This window comes from Ictalurus furcatus, chromosome 21 (genome assembly GCF_023375685.1).
Source record: "Ictalurus furcatus strain D&B chromosome 21, Billie_1.0, whole genome shotgun sequence".
NCBI lineage: Eukaryota > Metazoa > Chordata > Actinopteri > Siluriformes > Ictaluridae > Ictalurus > Ictalurus furcatus.
Window position 1 is genome coordinate 13,956,915 of NC_071275.1, and position 19,299 is coordinate 13,976,213.

Here is a 19,299-nt window from a genome sequence, read left to right on the forward strand (position 1 = left end):
TGAATGACCTAATAAAAATATGGGAAATTTAGCCAACCGAACAAAATTCACTGAATTAACCGATTGTTTCGGCACCAGTGTTAAGACCGATGACAACGAGACACCTGTTTAAAAGCCATTAGTAACATTTAGCTCAAGTGATAAAAGAGAGACTAAGTACTGCTGATAACTATATTGGTTATACGTTTCCTATCATGGGGAGCACGGTGGCTTAGTAGTTAGCACGTTTGCCTCGCAAACCCCCCAGGGATAGGGGTTTGATTCCCACCGCCGCCCTGTGTGAATAGAGTTTGCATGTTCTCCCTGTGCTTCTGGGGTTTTCTCCAGACACTCTGGTTTCCTCCCCCAGTCCAAAGACCTGTGATGTAAGTTCAATGTCTAAATTGTCCGTAGTGTGTGAATGCGTGTGTGATTGAGCCCGGCGATGGATTGGCACCCCATCCAGGGTGTCCCCCACCCCATGCCCCAAGATCCCTGGGATAGGCTCCAAGCTCCCCGTGACCCTGTGTAGGATAAGTGATACAGTGGATGGATGGATCGATTTCCTATTATTATTCTCCATAGATATATTTTTGCAACACTGGCCTGTGGTCATCATTTAGATTTTTTTCCATTTCAGTCTTGTTTTTCTACATACTATACAGCAGTAGTAGACCATGTGGCTATGTGGCACTCTTGGACTTGCACACCTGATGCACATCTGAAGAGAAAAATGGAGACAAGGTCAGACAAAGTGACAGAATGGGGAAAACGTGAAAAACGTGCTTCTAAACAACTACTGGAAGAAATTAGTAAACCCAGCTTTCTCACTTCCTATTATTTTCCCTGACTCTTCTGTCCATTTCTGTCCATCCTCCCCCTCCCCTTCATCTCTCTGTGCATATCCTATGCTCTCTCCTCCTCTCTCTGTTCTTTTTTCCTCTCCCTGGCTCGGTCTCCTGGGACACGGTTCGAGTTCTTTAACACATTGTGTCTGCGCACTGTTTACATTAGATGCACTCGAGTGGCCAAAGCTAGCAGAGGAGTGCGCCTGTCAGCTTGATTTATGAGCACATCAAGCAGAGTTTGGGCACGCCAGCTACGACTGACAGGCCCACTTCATTAGGCTGACTCCGGGCTGACTCTGTGGCCTAAGCGTCAAACATGCACACGCGCGCACACACATACATACATACAGGCAGAGAGACAGGGAGACAGGGAGAGAGTGAGAAACATAGGCAAGAAAAAGTTTCAAATACAAGAATTGACGAACGTGAGTGGTAACTGTCTCACACTCGCTCTCTCTTGTGATCTCTCACCTCATGCACATGCCGCTACCCTGACAAGCAATTACAGCTTGCTTTGCTGAGACAGAGAGCAGACTTCAGGCCTCTCCTATACATTAAAAAAAAAATGCATTTTCAAGTCTAGAGTTTTAAGTGGCCCTGTCAGAACTTTGACAGCCTTTTTTTTTCTTTGATGCATCTATGCAAAGCTGAAAGAAAGGCACAAGACACATATGATTATAATCTACCATTTATACTCCTGTATTGTGCATTGAAGATGAATGTTTATGTGTGCTGTAGGATACACGGTGTTGTTAGGTACTGAACAGTGGTATGGATATGAATAAAATTATTATTATTATTATTATTATTATTATTAAGGAATACATATTTATTAGTGTATACAACCAAGCTAGCTAAATTGCTAACATAAAGCTAGCTAAACAGCTATTTTTAATGATAATGAGTCTTTATTAATCACATACACATTACAGCACAGTGAAATTATTTTCTTCACATACCCCAGCATGTTAGGAAGTTGGGGTCAGAGTGCAGGGTCAGCCATGATACAGCGCCCCTGGAGCAGAGAGGGGTAAGGGCCTTGCTCAAGGGCCCAACAGTGGCAGCTTGGCAGTGCTGGGGCTTGACCTTGACCTGGGGCTGACCTTCCGAGCAGTAACCCAGAGCCAAGCCACCACTGCAAGTATTTTAAGTATTATTTTCATAAATGTTCAGAATGGGTTCTGGCTAGCTAATGTGAGCTAACCTGACAGGATTTAAGTTGTTGTTGTAGTTGTTATTATTAATATTATTATTATTATTATTATCATTATTTTAAATAAATGATCACAGTTCACAGCTCCCGCTAACCAGCAAACTAATATGAGCTAACCTGAGAGGATTTCTGAGAGGATTTTTAAGTGTTATTTTCATAAATGATCAGAATTGTCACTGCTAATTGGTTCTGAATAGCTAATATGAGCTAACCTGACAGGATTTATGAGAGGAATTTTTAAGTAATTATTTTGAATAAATGTACGAAATCAAATGCTAATGAATTCTGGCTAAGTCGGATAAGCTAACTTGCCATGATTTCTAAGGGACTTTTTTTCAGTTATTTCCATAAATGCTAGTTAATATGATCTAACCAGGATTTCTAAGAGGAATTTTTTTTTCCCAAATAAATGTTCTGAATACTCGCTGCTAATGGATTCTTTCTAGCTAACACAAGCTAACCTGACAGGATTTCTATGAGGATTTTTACGTTATTTTCATAAATGTTCAGAATCCTCCCTGCTAATGGGTTCTTAGCAGTGACTAGCTAATGACTCAAATGCATGTTTATATACCCTATTCCAAGACACACAGAAATTCCAAGTGTGATTAGCTACTCGAAATATACCCCTGGGCTTTCCATGGCACTCAAAGGACCAGTTTCAGGTTTTGAATTTGCCTGGAAAGGAAAAGAGACGCAGGAGCAGCTTTCTTTTTCGTGCTTTCTTGCTTGAGCACCTGTCGTTTAGTTAAGCATGGGCACTGCTTTTCTCCCTGGGGCGCCCTCTGCACACTCAACACACACATACACACACACAAACCCCAAACTAGTCTGGACATGCATCCACCCCAACACACCCCATGTTCTCCTTCTGTGTTATAACCTATAATACACAATGCTGTGTATTCTGACATCCCCAAAAACTAGAGTATGAGTGAAAGCTAGCCCGTATGTACACGTGTCACTGCTATGCGTTTCTATCAAACAGTGTGTGTTTGTGCTCAGATACCTTGTTGAGCATTTGCCACGCATATTCTCCATCAGTCACCATGTCTGGGCTGCATCTAACAGGTCTTAATCCCTCTTTGCCATTATCTCAAAAGCTTGTTCATGCTCTCTCTCTTTTCCTTCCACTCTTACCTTCTACAACACTTCTTCAATATTTTTATATACAGTTTATTAGCACAGTGTGTCATGTACAGTGATGTGAAAAAGTATTTGATTTCTTCTGTCTTGTTGTATATCTCATACTAAATAGTTTTAGATCTTCAAACGAAATACAACATAAATCAAAGGCAACCCGAGTAAACACACAATACAGTTTTTTTTTTTTGAAGCAAAAAAAAGTTATCCAACACCTATCACCTATGTGAAAAACTAACTGCCCCCTTAAACTTAAAATCTGCCTGTGCCACCTTTAGCAGCAATAACTGCAACCAAACACTTCCGATAACTGGAGATCAGTCTTTCACTTACTTCTAGGATTAGGATTTACTCCTGTGCTTTGGATCATTGTCTTGCTGCAGAACCCAGTTGCTTCTGAGTTTCAACTTACGAACTGAAGGCCAGATATTCTCCTTTAGGATTTTCTGGTAGAGAGTAGAGTTCATGTTTCCCTCAATTATTGCAAATTGCCAAGGCCATGAAGCAGCAAAGCATCCCCACACCATCACACTTCCACCACCATGCTTGACCGTAGGTATGATGATCTTTTTGTGGAATTCTGTGTTTGGTTTACGCCAGATGTAACGGGACCCCTGTCTTCCAAACAGTTCCACTTTCGACTCCTCAATCCACAGAATATTCTCCCAAAAGATTTGAGGATCATCAAGGTATGTTTTGGCAAAATTCAGATGAGCCTCAATGTTCTTCTGGGTTAGCAGTGGGTTTCACCTTGCCAATCTTCCATGGATGCCATTTTTGCCCAGTGTCTTTCTGATAGTGGAGTCATGAACAGTGGTCTTTATTGATGCACAGCCTGTAGTTCCTTTTATGTTGTCCTTGGCTCTTTTGTGACTTGCTGGATGAGTCGTCACTGTGATCTTGAATTTTGGAAGGTCGGCCACTTCTGGGAAGGTCCACTACTGTGCCAGGTTTTTCCATTTGGAGATATTGGCCCTCACTGTGGTTCTTTGGAATCCCACAGTCTTTTAAATAGAACCCTTCTTAGACTGGTGTATTACCTTCTTCCTCACCATTTCTGGAATTTCTTTCAATTTTGGCATAGTGTGTTACTGGGTAAGACCTTTTTAACCAACTTCATGCTGTTGAAAAGTTCTGTTTAAGTATTGATTTGATTGAACGGGGTTTGCAGTAATCAGGACTGGTTGTGTCTAGCCCAGCTGAACCCCATTATGAATGCAGTTTCATAGATTTGGGGAATTAGTAACTATGGGGGCAAATACTTTTTCACACACGCCCAGTTGGTACTGGATAACTTTTTTGCTTCAATAAATAACATTATCATTTAAAAACTGTATTTCGTGTTTACCCAGGCTGCCTTTGTTTTATCTTAGATTTTATTTGAAATTTCTGAAACAATTTCGTATGAAATATTCACAAAAACCGCAGAAATCAGTATGGGGGCAAATACTTTTTCAGAGCCCTGTACATGTTGTGACTCTGAGGTAAAAACGTCAGAAAAGCCATCATAGAAAAGTTAATGCAGTTAAACCTATTTGGAATTATTTATTTCTGTCCTTTCCTGTCTAACATGATGGTTTATTATACACACACACCCAACAAAAAGAAAAAGAAAATAAAATTCTTTTCAGCTTCTGTAATTGTTTTTCTTCTCTGTGCTGAGTTGACCAAACAAAACTCCCCACCCACACCTCTGCAACTTCTCCCAGAACAAATGTTATGAACCATGTCATCTGCATACAACCTCTAAAACCTGTCAATCCTGACCATTTTTGCATCCCATTTGTGTCTCTGGTAGACAACGCACTAATTCAAATGAAAAACGGCTTTGTTGAACCTGGTTTTATTCATAGTTCCTGGTTCTTAATTAAATTATATACATTTTCAATTTTGTGGTCATTCTTACAGATTTGCATTTATATTCGTTAATAATTGCAATGACTGTTTTGTTAAAATATAGGTTTTTTTCATAAATAAATTCCTTAATCATAGTATAGAATAGAATTCAATAAAAAACTACTTTTTAAAAACTTTTTTCTTAATTAACAACCTCAAATTTAGGACCTGTTTAGCATTTTACTAAGAGTGGAATAAGAGTGGAGCTTTACGTAACACAAAACTTTGTGTTCTCGAAAATTTTTTAAATCAAATCCATTTTTTTCAATCACATCTATACTACATTGAGCAGCAAAATAAAAATAATACGATGCATATAAAAGTTACATAAATAAGAAACAAAAGGATCATTTTAGTCCCAGTCACATGAGCACTATCTCACATTTATACTCCACACCTGTGCAAACATACACACACAGACCTGCAGGAGGATCTCAAAATATGGGAAGTGGTTTGTGTGTCTATTTTCGGACTCAGAATTGTATAGCTATAAAAGTAAAAGAGAAGCTGTGGGTCAATGAGACACCCCGTTGCTAGTGAACAGAACTAAGCTTGTATGATGTTTGTGTGTTTAATTGAGAGAAAGGGTGAGAGAAACAGACAAAATAAAGAAATACAGACAGACAGACAGTCAGGTGTTCAGAATTCATTTGCGCGTTGGATTAGTGTCGATCTCCGAATCCTTTGTTGCGTTATGGCCGGATCTTGCATGTTCCCACTCACCTTCATTAACCAAAGCAGGCCTTCTCCTTTCACGCTGCCTCCATGGACAATTAAAGAGCTCTACAGCTTCGCCAGAGAGCCGTAATAGGGATTTTCCACTAGGCTTAGCAAGCGACGACTTGTAAATTAATACTTAACAAGTATTAGCAATAAGACCTTGCTGAGGTTTGGAGAACGGCTTAGCGTTTTTGAGGGGGGAAAAAAATAATAATACAAATCCATACTCCCTTGATGTCTTAAGATGTTTTTAGATCACAGATGAAGCTAAGCTGATGAGGAGAGAATGGAGTTGTATAATGCACAAGATCCTTTTGCTTCCTCATGATTAACAGAAAGACGCTCTAGACTACATGATGATGTCTATTGGAGCTTCTCTGATTATTCAGATGACTCTGTGTGTAAATGTTATGTTAGCTGAGATATTAATATCCAAACACTCAACTAGCACTCAGAGTGTGCTAAGTGGTGCGTTAGCCATTTACAGAGAAGGGAACTAGGAAGTGGAGTGAGTAAGGGGTAGTCGGGAGGGCTCACCTCTTTGGCCTGCTTCCCTGCTTGCTGCTGTTGGCTGAGAAGCTGAAGATGCAGCTGTTCCTGCTGTTTCTTATAGTACTCCTGCAACTAAAGCAAGACAAGAGAGAAAAACAATGGGATGAAACCAGATAGTCTTTGGGTAACCAGACCGTTAATTTTTAAGCTGTTCTTCAGAGTAGATCACACGTGAGAATTTAAATAGATATCCTTGTATCCATGGTACTGTATATTATCAGTATATACCATTCACACAGTTCAGCAGGATTAAATCTGCATTAAGTAACTTTTGTTTTTGTGAAGAATTAAATTAGTAGCACGACTGTGTCAGTAGAGAAAAGAAGGACTGAAAATCATGCACTATACATCACCGCGGATCTACACCTTTTAAAAAAATTTAAGTCGGCAAACAAAAAAGGGACTGACTCTACAAAAGTTCTACTAAAAACTGATGCTGACAAAATCTCTAAAAAAAATTTACTCTTTCCTAACCAGACTTGAGTCTGCCAAAAGCTGCCTCTAACAAAAGCTGACTCTAAAAAAATGACCCTACTCAACCAAAAACTGTCTCTACTCAAACTATTTATCTACCTAAAGCTGACTCTACCAAAAGCTGACTCTACTCTACCAAAAGCTGACAGGACTCTATCAAAAGCTGACTCTATTCTACAAAAAGCTAGTGCCACCAAAAGCTGACAGGACTCTACCAAAAGCTGACTCTACTCTACCAAAAGCTGACAGGACTCTAGCAAAAGTTGACTCTATTCTACAAAAAGCTAGTGCCACCAAAAGCTGACAGGACACTACCAAAAGCTGACTCTACTCTACCAAAATCTAATGCCACCAAGAGCTGACTCTACTCTACCAAAAGCTGACTCTTCTCTACAAAAATCTGACTCTACTCTACTAAAAGCTAATGCCACCAAGAGCTGACATTACTCTACCAAAAGCAGACTCTACTCTACCAAAAGCTGACTCTACCAAAAGCTAATGCCACCAAAAGCTGCCTCTACTCTACCAAAAGCTGATTCTACTCTACCAAAAGGTAATGCCAAATAAAACTAACTCTACCAAAGCTGACTCCACAAAAAGCTGACCCTACCAACGGCTGTCACTTCTCTACCCAAGGCCAACTCTAGTCTACCAAAGGCTGACTCTCCTTGCCGAAAGCTAACTTTATCAAAAGCTGACTCTACCACACTATTTTATTGCTATCATCAACCTGCTGCATTGTTCTAATGTATTCTGTTAGTTTCACACCTCCACACATCTACTATCATTTGGGTTAAAACTAACTTGCTACAGCTTCTTCTCCTACTGCTAACTGTTCTGCATACTATAGTGTCAGTTGTTGAACTGAAAAAACAGCCAAATCTTACACATAGTACTCAGTATGACAGATTTTAAAATATCTATCTATCTATCTCTCTCTCTCTCTCTCTCTCTCTCTATATATATATATATATATAGATAGATAGATAAATAAAATATATTATTTTCAGTCCTGTAATACTGATACTGTGCAAATGAATACATGCAGGATAGTGGTGCACAGTATAACTGGCTTTATGAAAAATGTTCTCCTTGCAATAACATTTTTCCGCCATAGAGGTCTCCAAATCCACAAATGTTGCTTTAAATCAATCAAAGAGAAAGATAAAACACCATAACACTACAAAAAACATGAAACAGAGTATACCAAGGACACTTCTTAGAAAAGAGATTAGAAAACACAACTCAGTAAATCCCAAAGTTTACCAAGGCTAACAACAAGAACAAGACCTTTAAATAAAGCATGGCTTATTTTATTTAATTTTATCTCTCCTCTCCATACAAAACAAGCCTTGAGCAACAGAAATTTGTTTGAGTAAAGACACTGGTGTTCTTGAGCGACAACAAATTCACACTACAGCACTCTACCTTCTAGTGTTCTGTGAAAAAAACCACATAATGGATAAGGAGGTTATAATGGGGGCGCATGGTGGTTTAGTGGTTAGCACATTTGCCTCACACATCCAAGGTTGGGGGTTCGATTCCCGACACGTGCTGTGGGGGCTGCCTCCACGGACGCCGGTTTCCTCCCAAGATGTGCATTTTAGCCTGATTGGCATGTCCATAGTGTACGAATGTGTACGTGTTTGTGCCCTGTGATGGATTGGTACCCTGCCTTGTGCCCGATGCTCCCTGGGATAGATTCCAGGTTCCCTGTGACCCATAGGAGAAGCAGTATGAAAAAAATGCATGGATGGATGAGGGTTATAATGATCATCTGCATCAATTGTAAGAACCCAGGAGTGAAGGTTCTCTGACACACAAAGGACTACATAAAGTGCTACACTGTGAAAGTTTGGTTTTTTAAAGTGGTCATAGAGGAAATAAAAAAAAAAACATGCCTTGCACGATAAAGGAATAAAGGTACCCATTCTAAAAATCCCCCCCCTTTTCAGGTTTTCAGTAAAAAGTTAAAGCTTCTGGCGTTTTGAGGGAACCCGTAAATTTTCCTGCAACGTGGCACACTTGACAACACACAGACAGGCCTTGTTATTTACGACCCACTCGGCTGTAGCACCTGTCTCATGAAACCCTCATGGACGAGCCGCTTTTTAAGATGATCTGCGATCACTCGCTGTTTACGGCTTTTTAAATGAGTGGAATCGAGTTCCAAGAGCTGATCCGGGATCAGCATATATATATATATATATGTGTGTGTGTGTGTGGGGGGGGGGGGGTGTGAGATATGACAGGCTTTATTGGTGAGCAAAGGTGGGAGTCATGTGTATGATTTAACTGTAAGTCAGTATAAATATCAACTTTCAATGACCTCACAGAAGTGTGCGCACGTATATACTGTATACACACACACACACACACACACACACACACATTTTAGTCCACAGGTAACAACCTGTGATATACACCGACACCTAGTTTCTCAGAAACTCAGCGGTGTGTTTGGCCCTGGGCACGGGAGGAGGTTGGTTAATAAAGAACACAAAAGTGTGTTTACACGCCAGTTACTGATTTAAAGCTAGACTGAATGTGACTCAGTCTTTATACACAGGTAAACACTGCTGTGTGTATGTGTTATCGCAGGGAAACACTTTGCAGCGACACACCTTGCCAACTCAGATTACAAGATTTCGGAAGATGTGTGTACACACGCATGCATATATGTGTGTGTGTGTGTGTGTGTGTTTGGGGCATTATAGTGAAGATTGTGTTTCATTCTTTCGAACAATGGAAGGGAGATAGAGAGATTGTAAAAGTCGTGCAGGAATGTGAAAGAAAATACACACATTTATCTATGCGGTTATTCATTAATAAACCAAAGGAAAGCGTATCGAAACCTTGAATTTATTGTTTGATTTCTTTCTTTTTTTTTTTAGCGTTCTACTTTATTTGACATTTATTGTTGTTCTTAATCAATATCAGAAAAAAAAATCCACTGGACTAAGCCAATCATTTTGAATGTGAATGAAAATTTGAATGAAAAAGGATAGGTTTATAGTGCTGTTTATTTTACAAAAAATAAGAGCAATAATGCAAAAATGTCCAACACATTTTAAAAGAAAGTAAAACATCGTGCATAATATGACATGATTAAACTGGTCCATATTGCTTTCCTTTGTGCGTGCTTGCATGGTGGAGTAGTCAAAAAATCAGAAGTGAGAAAGAGGTCTTGGACGGCATTAATAAGACGTCTAGATCAAAGAGATTTGCAAAGACATCGAACTAAATATAAACCAAAAATAGATGTATATTTAGGGAGCAAATTAAGGAGACCATGACCGAGCGAAAGTAGACTAATGACAGTCATTTATAGGCTAATTGAAGTCAGGCAAGATATCCTTCTATGTCTCTGGTCAGTTGGTGACCACCGGTTTGTCTTTAGCGCGATTGACGCTGTATATCAGGAAATTATATCTCAGGGAACATGAACTATCACAATAAAAAAATTTTAATTTCATCCATCCATCCATTTTCCATACCGCTTTTCATTTACAGGGTTGTGGGGAGCCTGGAGTCTATCCCAGTGAACTCGGGGCACGACAGGGTACTGACCCATCGCAAGGCACAATCGCACACACATTCACACACTACGGACAATTTGGAAATGCCAATTGGCCTATGACACATGTCTTTGGACTGGAGGAGGAAACTGGAGTACCTGGAGGAAACCCCCGAAGCACGGCGGAGGCGGGATTCGAACCCCTAACCCTGGAGCTGCGAGGCAAACGTGATAACCACCATTTTCAGGTTGTCTTTAAAATCTTGATAAACACTGAAAGCAATGCATGCAATTTGACTACTTCACTTTACTCAATTCCCTCCTCTTATTAAGGCTGATCCTACACTTCTGCTTTTCTCTGCAAGGTCTTGGTGAAGCTCTGCTTCAAGCAGTTTTGCAGGCTGGTGCGCCTGCCTGTCTGGCACCCGGCTGCACCCTTGTTCTACATCTATCTCTAAAACCACAGCAAACATGCAACTGTTGTTTTCCTTTCAAATTTTTATTTATTTATTTATTTATTTTTACCAGGAAGCTGTATTAACATTAGAAACTTGGCACAGACATGGGAATGCCTGGACATGGTGGAGGCTGACGAAGGGCACTTAGGGGATGCCAGAAACAAGAAAAGTTCAAATAACAACAAGCTTCGGCTTTTTGTACATGATGCCGGCTGTGGCTGAACGATTATTCTGGGAATTGGGAATTTAATAGACGTCGACTCTGTACAATGATGTTGAGTATAAAATATGTGGATGGTCACAATAAAACAATGGTTGCCTTTCAGACCTGTCACAATTACTCCATCTCTTTTTTCGTTTTACACTCACACCCATCATCAGGAAAATGTGAAGAGATTACAATATACTCAGCGGAACGGATGCTCAAAACACAAAAGTATTGCTATAAAATCCTAAGAGATTGCTTGGGTCAGAGGAACATCTTTTCGCTAAGTAGTGAACAAAACACAAGAGATCTCAACCTTAACCATGACTCTCTTGCGCCACGCATCAAGCAAGGAAATCAGAGCCAACTAGAAGGGTGTTCACTCATCATGACTTACTAAGAGCCATCAATATGAGGGCCAACTGGCGTACGGACTAGAACTTGGCCTGGAAACCTGGGCCATAAAACTTAGACAAAGTGTCTATGCAGTGAGACGGCATTTATTTCTTTGTCTTACTCTAAAACTTTGGAGAAAACGTCCCTCGACCTGACCCCAATCTCGATACCAATGGCACATGAGCTGCTTTACTGAGGAATACGGTATGGTTGATGCGCAAAAAAGACCTTGTTTCAGAAGTTTGTATGATACTAGTGGAGAGTGTCTCATGTCGTCAAGCTTCAGGCCACCTTAAAAAGGAGTTAGCCAACTGAAGCTGGTGCCTAAACTCTATTTAACGCACTAGAGCCGCGTCAGATCCAATATGTCGGCAATCTCTCTGGACGGAGCAAAATTTTCTCCTCCATGCCTGACTGGCATCGGCCCCTTCGACCACTCACCCGCTCATTACCCCTTTAATTCATGCCCGTGTGGAGCTCGGCGCTAGGGAGAATAATTAAAAGGATAATTAAGGGCTTTTTTTAATGATTTGATTCAGTGGACCCCTTTCAAGTTAACCGTACGCCTTTCGAACGCATTCACCTTAGACTCCCATTATTGTGACCTTGGCTTTCTGTAATGACGAGAAGACTGGGGGGAAAAAAGGAAAAATATATATCAGCTGGGCTGTAATTAAGGGTTGGGGGGGAATGTAAAGGTTAACTCATGCATAAACACACTCAGACACACATTCTCAGTATGTTTAATCATATGTCTATGAGCATTCATATTAGAGAGGAAAAAAAAGCATTAGTCTACTTCTTTTCATGCACATGCTCAAAAAAAAAAAGACCCCAGTGTGTGCAACGGAGAGTTTATTGAGAATAGCTTGGCTATTAACCTTAACCCTTTTGACATGCTGACTTTTAGAGCAACCTTTCAACACATCTGTGAGAGAAAAAAGCTATAAAAATGGACGAATTTTGATTTCTATACACCTAGCATACACCTATTTCGATCACGCTAAATTTGTCCGATCTTTGAGCAATTTCTGTTTGCCTGAAACAACCGGCATTCCTTGTTTTAGGATTAAAATAAAAATGAAAATATTTTTCACTTCTACTACTCCATTAAAGGAATACTCCTGCATGTCTAAACTAATTCTTATCTGCTACACAAGTAACGTTTAATTACCATGGACGTCGTTTCAAGACATTTTACTGCACTGAACAGCGAATGCTTATTTTAAACATTCCTAAGCGGAGTCGTTGGTGCAGTCCAACAAAAGTGGACTAACTCTAGGTGACATGTCATTTTTTTATTAGTCAAAGGTACCCTCGGAAACTATTGGAACGGCAAGGCCAGTTCATTTGTTTGTGCTGTACACCAAAGACTTTTGGGTTTGAGATCAAAAGACGGATATGAGATGAGAATTTATCTTTTTATTTCAGCTTTTATTTATATCCAGATGTGTTAAACAACATAAAACAGAACCTTCTGTATCCGACCATCCGATTATTAGGCGGGCAAAAGTACAGGAACAGATAAGTGGGTTCTTTCTTTTTCACAACATACCCAATTGTTGTATTGGCTCTGCCCGATGTTTCTGCAATGCCTCTGATTGATTTTCCTTCTTTTCCCTGCTTCAAAATGGCTCGCTGTTCTCCCATAGACAGCTCTCTGATCGTCATGTTGGCTTATCCTATTTAACAACAAAGTCTAAAACCAAGAGCACATGTTCAGAGCTTCTTATTGTTTAACCAATCAATCTAACAGGGTAACAAGCAACACCTGTCAGTCACATGTTCCAATATTTTCGCTCGCCCACAAATTAGGCGAGCGAGTATGACACAAAAAAACGTGCTATCTTCTACGTCGTTTAACACAAAACTCTAAACTCTCTTCTCATATACATCTTTTGATCTCAAACCCGAATGTCTTTGGTGTATAGCAGAAACAATTGAATTGGCCATGCTGTTCTAATAGTTTCGGAGAAATCTTCCCCTTTTTAACCGGAAGATACTGTTAATGCACATCTCGTTCAGCCTTCTCATTCGAGGAAATAAGCTGAAGTGGCGAACTGGAGGATGACCTCATTTCTGCGGGAGGTTAAAAGGCCGAGGGGCGGCGCTTGTGGTGAGCTAGCGGCGCTGTGTTAAATATTTGAGAGACATGCAAGAGGTGTTTGTTCTTTCACGTCTGCCTCCTAGGGCCACACCTTTGGACCCCGGGCAACAGCATGAGATAACAAGAGGCCTCGGAGTCGGTAAACATAGAAAGAGAGAGAGAGATACAGAGAGAGAGAGAGAGAGAGAGAGAGAGAGAGTCTCACATAAGCGTTCCATGGCTGGCGGCACACAGACGTGTAGAAGCACGAGCCAAAGGAGGCGTAGTTAAATCTCATAAATGCTAAGTATAAAGAGGAAAAAAAAAGCTACTTATACAGCCATCAAAGCGCTCATTCCTGGGCACGTCTGTTAGGATGCAATCAACCTGCGTGATGTTTCAGCAGCTCTGTCTCAACTACATTACATCCGCAATCAAGTACTCTCAAAAGCTTTTACACGAACCGCACCTAAATATATCGTGTGCATTTATGGCACGCATACACACGAGCACGTCCATAAAAGACCTGGAAACGGTTGTAGTCGTAAAGAGCATCAGTTTGAGACTTCCTTGGCAAATTTCGATGCCTGCACTGACTTGGCACACGGACTTAGGGAACTAATTTGTGCTGGAAGTGTGTGTGATTAAAACAGAGTAAAGCTGCCTAGTAGATTAAGAGTCTCAATTAAAGACGGGGAGGGAGGAGGTGTGCAGTAAAACAGCGCAGAAATAAGATTTGATACAAGATCTAAATGTGTGTGCGTGTGTGTGTGTGTGTGTGTGCGTGTGTTGATTTAATATCTTGATGAGGACCAAATGTTCCCACTAGGATAGTAATAGCTGACAGTTCTGGCTGCTTTTTTACAAAACTGCAATGAACCAAAAAATAAAACCCCTAAAAGAGCCAAAAGTCTGTGTGTGTGTGTGTGTGTGTGTGTGTGTGTGTGTGTGAGTGTGTGTAACTGTATGTGAGATTCTGAGTTCATTTTTGTGAATGCATAACATTTACTTGATTGAGTGTGAGTGTGTGTGTGTGTGTGAGTGTGTGTAACTGTATGTGAGAGTCTGAGTGCATTTTTGTGAATGCATGACATTTACTTGATTGAGTGTGTGTGTGTGTGTGTAGTACCTGTTGCAGCATGAGAGCCTGCTGCTGCTGGAGCAGCGCCTGCAGCTGTGGAGGTGAAAGAATCTGCTGCATCTGCTGAGGAGTGATCATCTGCGGGGTCATCATTGCCATGGACACGGGCACCTGACCAATCACAGACAAGCGGTTAGTGAGTGTGTGCGTGCGTGCATGTGTGTGTATGTGTGTCTACACTCGTGCTGGGTCACTTTGTGCACAACAACACAAATGCATAATCATGATATTTAACATAAACAACAACATCTGCACTGTACTATATACAGAGGTACATATGCAGTATGACGGGGCATGCTGTAACAGGAAAATAATCAACAGCCGATGATCGTCAGTCGATCGTTTTCCACACAGAACGACACGCTATACATTTTTATCCATTTATAGTAACATTTACTGTTTGCTCTGTGTTGGAAAACTTCAGTTTACACCATTATCTCTGACACTGGAGACTCCTTCCAAAAATGCTAAATAGCAACAATTACACATGGTTATCATATAAAAGCAATATTTCTTCCCCCACAAACTTCAGTGTTCTGAGCTACAGTACGTAGGGTCGAACATAGTGCACTTGTAGACACTACATAGTGTACTCTATGCAAAACAGAAGACCAAGAGATATCATCTCAGCCTTTTATTACGAACAGTACAACTGACACAAACAAAACAACACGCTTTTACCACAAAGCTCTGTTGTTATAAAGCTGTCAGTTGTTCAGAAATAAATAAATAAATAAGAATCACTTAACACACTGAGTAAATATTCTTTTGGCTAGGAACTCTTATCTGAACCAAACAACTTCAAAACACACACACACACACACACACACGCACATACACGTTATTAAGAGCTGCTACTGACAGAATCGAGCCTTTGTCAGAAATCACAAACAACTCGATAAGATTGCGATCAGGAAACAGCTTGCAACAGTCTGGAATAGAGAGCGCAATTTGCTCAATGACAGTGAGGCGTTAAAACGAGCGGAGAGAGATGATTATCTTACTCCAAATACGCAGTGAGGGAATATCTGGTGGTGGTGGTGGTGGGGGGGGGGTTAGAGAGAAAAGAGAAAATTTGAGAATGGGCTGGAATTAAAGGAGAAAAAAAAGAGAAAAGAATAGACAAGCAGCCGCGAAGCACGTCTGTGGTATGCTTCCTCGAATTCTAGCATCATTGTGTGAACACACACACACACACACACACACACACACACACACACACGGCACAGCTTAGCCGCTCCACGGGGTCCCATTTATTTTCCTATTTACTGCTCAAGGGCCATAACTGATTATCTCTCTGCAACTGCTCAATAAAAATAAAGCTATTTACAGGTGACGGCTGCTTGAAGCCCGAAATATGAGAACAAATTACAACCCGCATAATATATACATTTATCTAAATGGCGTACACAACAGGGATTTAGAAAAAAAAACAAATAAAAAAAACCAAAAAAAACAGGAAGGCTGCAAATTTAATCTGGATTCATTTGTTTTGAGGAAATGCTTGAGTGTGCAGTTAATGTATTCAAAGTCTGAGAGAGAGAGAGAGTGAGAGAGAGAGTGGGAGCGAGAGAGAGAAAGAGAGAGAGAGAGAGAGAGAGAGAGGGAGAGAGAGAGAGAGAGAGAGAGAGAGAGAGAGAGCTGTCAGTGGCAAATTAAATCTGTAAAGGTCTGATTTGACTTTGTAAACAAGACGGGCGGTAAATATGAACACACTTGTTCCCTCTCCCTCTCTCTCTCTCCCTCTCTATCTAAGAGAAGAGGATAAAGGCTCCCTCGCATGTGGTTATCAGTTTGGAGAGTGCGCGCGGCGAGCCTTGTCCAATCCTTTATTGTAAACCCGGCATATCGTGATCAAACGAGTCATCCATAACCTAACACACTCAATCATGAAATCCCTCCAGTGAAGGGGAAAAGGGGAGAGGAGACCACATTATGCAGTCCCTTAGCTCATAGGATGCTCGTGTGTGTGTGTGTGTGTGTGTGTGTGTGTGTTTGTGTGTGTGTGGGAGGGGAGGGGGGTATGCTCGAAGTGGAAGTGTGCGTCATGTGGAGCTGCTGTATCACGCTCGTGGCGGCGGCAACTTCAGGCAAGTCCAGGCTCACCGCTCTGAAATGATATCATATCTCTGATGGTGATGTCTGGCTGCCATTAAACTAAGGTTAAATATGATAAATGTGTTTGGTGCCAGGCGTTTCTATACAGAGTCGCCTGGAGGAGGTTTGGCAGCCTTGCTAAGTGACTTCAAGCAAAGGGTTCAAGTGCCTTCAAATTAGATCCTACACACATGTGTGTGTGTGTGTGTGTGTGTGTGTGTGTGTGTGTGTGTGTGTGTGTGTGTGTATCTAATCCCAAACAATTCCATGCTTTTCTGATTTCCTACATAAAAGAGCCGACTTTTCTGTTTCAGCACCAAAACACTGCTTGTCTTGAGCGAAAAGCTGGTGAAGAGGCAGGATCTCGGGGTATCATCGCCATGACAATCATGTAAGGTTATTTTCAAGCCATTTTTTTTTTTTTTTTTTACATTTTTGACAATAACGAGTGCTTTGGAGATCATTGTTGAACATTTTGTGCATACGTCCACCAATGGGGTTATAATAAACAGTACATATTTATAGCTAGGGCTGGGCGATATATCGGCATAATACTGATATCGTGATAAATGATTACGCAATACACTTCTCTGATTATGTGGTTTTTATTTATTTATTTTTATTTTTATTTTTTTTTACATTTTTTCATTATTTCAAATTAAATGGTACTGAATGGATGCCGCTGATTTGACGTTTAAAAACATTTTTTTACTTAATCTCCTCTGTCTTTGTAGGCATTAAAGAAAAGTATCGCCAGACAAAGTACCGCAACATAGACATGTGACATTTCAAAACACTCAGCTAAATGAGGAGAATTGCATTATGGGTAGTCTAGTGATGTCACATGCATGTTAATCCCCAAAATATGTGGAATCACAAAACTACCTCAACATACAGTAGGCGTGCGAGAAATGAAATCGCTCGGCTCAGCTGAGCAGAATTTAGTTTATTTTGCGGACAGCTTGTTAGCTAAATCATATATCGTGATGCGTACCATGTATTGCAGAAATGTCCTCAAGTATCGTGATATGATATTTTTTGGCATATCGCCCAGCCCTACGCATAGCTACCGTATATTCGTCACCTTTTGCCTAATCGTAGTAAATGACACAGTCTGCTTCAAAATATAGTTGATCTGAATCTATAAAATATTTGAATTCAGATGGTAAAATTTGTTTTCAAAGCCAAAGATACAACTTTTGGCAACACCTCCTCTGCAGAAATCCTGTATTCATAATGCATTATAAATGTATTATGTTATATACATTATATAGCATCCATAATAGCTTATAATCCCAGACATGACTCTATATAACTGCTCATTTAGTATTAATAGATACACATGTTCGTATTTACTTATCCCCATATGCACCTTTTATGTACCACCATATGCATCATTATGCTCTATAACCATGTTTTTTTTATACATTGCAAGAGTCTCTGCACTATACCATGTGGTACAGATGCTACACAGAGCCTGTGTTATAGTGCATTACATTATATGGATATTATAATGTGTTATTATTATGATATTATAGTTATACACTCATAGACCCATGCTTTCTTAATTGTTATGCATGTACCTGTATGTTAGAAGTACATTATATAGCGCAGTATCCATCCATTTTCCATACAACTTAGGGTCACAGGGAATCTGGAGTGTATCTCAGGGAACTCTGGGCTCAAGGTGGGGGATGCCCTGAATGGGGTGCCAACCCATCGCAGGGAACAACCGCACACTACAGACAATTTGGAAATGCCATTCAGCCTATAACCCTTGTCTTTGGACTGGATAAGTAAACCAGAGTACCTGGAGGAAACCCCGAAAGACGGGGCAGAGGCGGGATTCGAGCCCCCGACCCTGGTGATGTGAGGCAAACGTGCTAACCTCTAAGCCACCTCTAACCTCTCAGCCCACACAGTTTATTACGAATACAAGATTTATAGGATCCTCCATCTTGTTTTATGACGTTCCACATATGATTACGCAACAGTCCGGTTCGCAAACTGGTGCAAACGTGGACCAGTTCCCCGAACAAACACCAGAGCTCTGTCAGTGGAAACAGGGTAAGAGAGACACTGAAAGATGGATAAGGGAAACGGTAAAAAACATCAGGACAAGGCCCAAGAAGAACCTGTGGAAGTTACTTGAGATGGACAGATAGCTACATGAATGTTTGTGTGTGTGTGTGTGTGAGAGAGAGAGAGTGTAAAAGCACAGGATTACATTCAGGTAAAGGGAATGAGGTGCGAGTGCTCTAGTATGGCAGATGCTTGGCATCGCACCAATTCGCTGCTTGTCACTGCGACCTGGATTGCAAAACACAACCCTGTAATTAATCCCTCATCGGTGTCCCATTCTGCGCCATACATATTATTTGATACACACGTTCATTGACGTTTTCCAGTTGTGGGGCACAATAATTACTGGAGTTATAACACCTTCCATCGCAGAGCGCCTGAATGCAGAGTTGTTAAGGTTTGACGCCGTTAATTGCCCCTATAATCTAATCCCACAAAGGCGAGCCCATTACACCGGCATGTGCAATTCGACACTGCCTTTTTTTTTTTTTT

General features: G+C 40.7%; 1 protein-coding gene across 2 annotated transcripts in view; it reads right to left on the reverse strand.

Moving 5' to 3' along the window:
• The window catches only part of foxp4 (forkhead box P4), a 146,482-nt gene that overhangs the window by 48,514 nt on the left and 78,669 nt on the right, over positions 1–19,299 (reverse strand). For both annotated transcript variants that reach the window (XM_053652984.1, XM_053652983.1), the window contains exons 4-5: positions 14,617–14,739; positions 6,337–6,423 (exon numbers count right to left, since the gene is read on the reverse strand). In XM_053652984.1, coding sequence (XP_053508959.1) covers positions 6,337–6,423; positions 14,617–14,739 — 210 coding nt within the window. The remainder of the gene's footprint in view (positions 1–6,336; positions 6,424–14,616; positions 14,740–19,299) is intronic.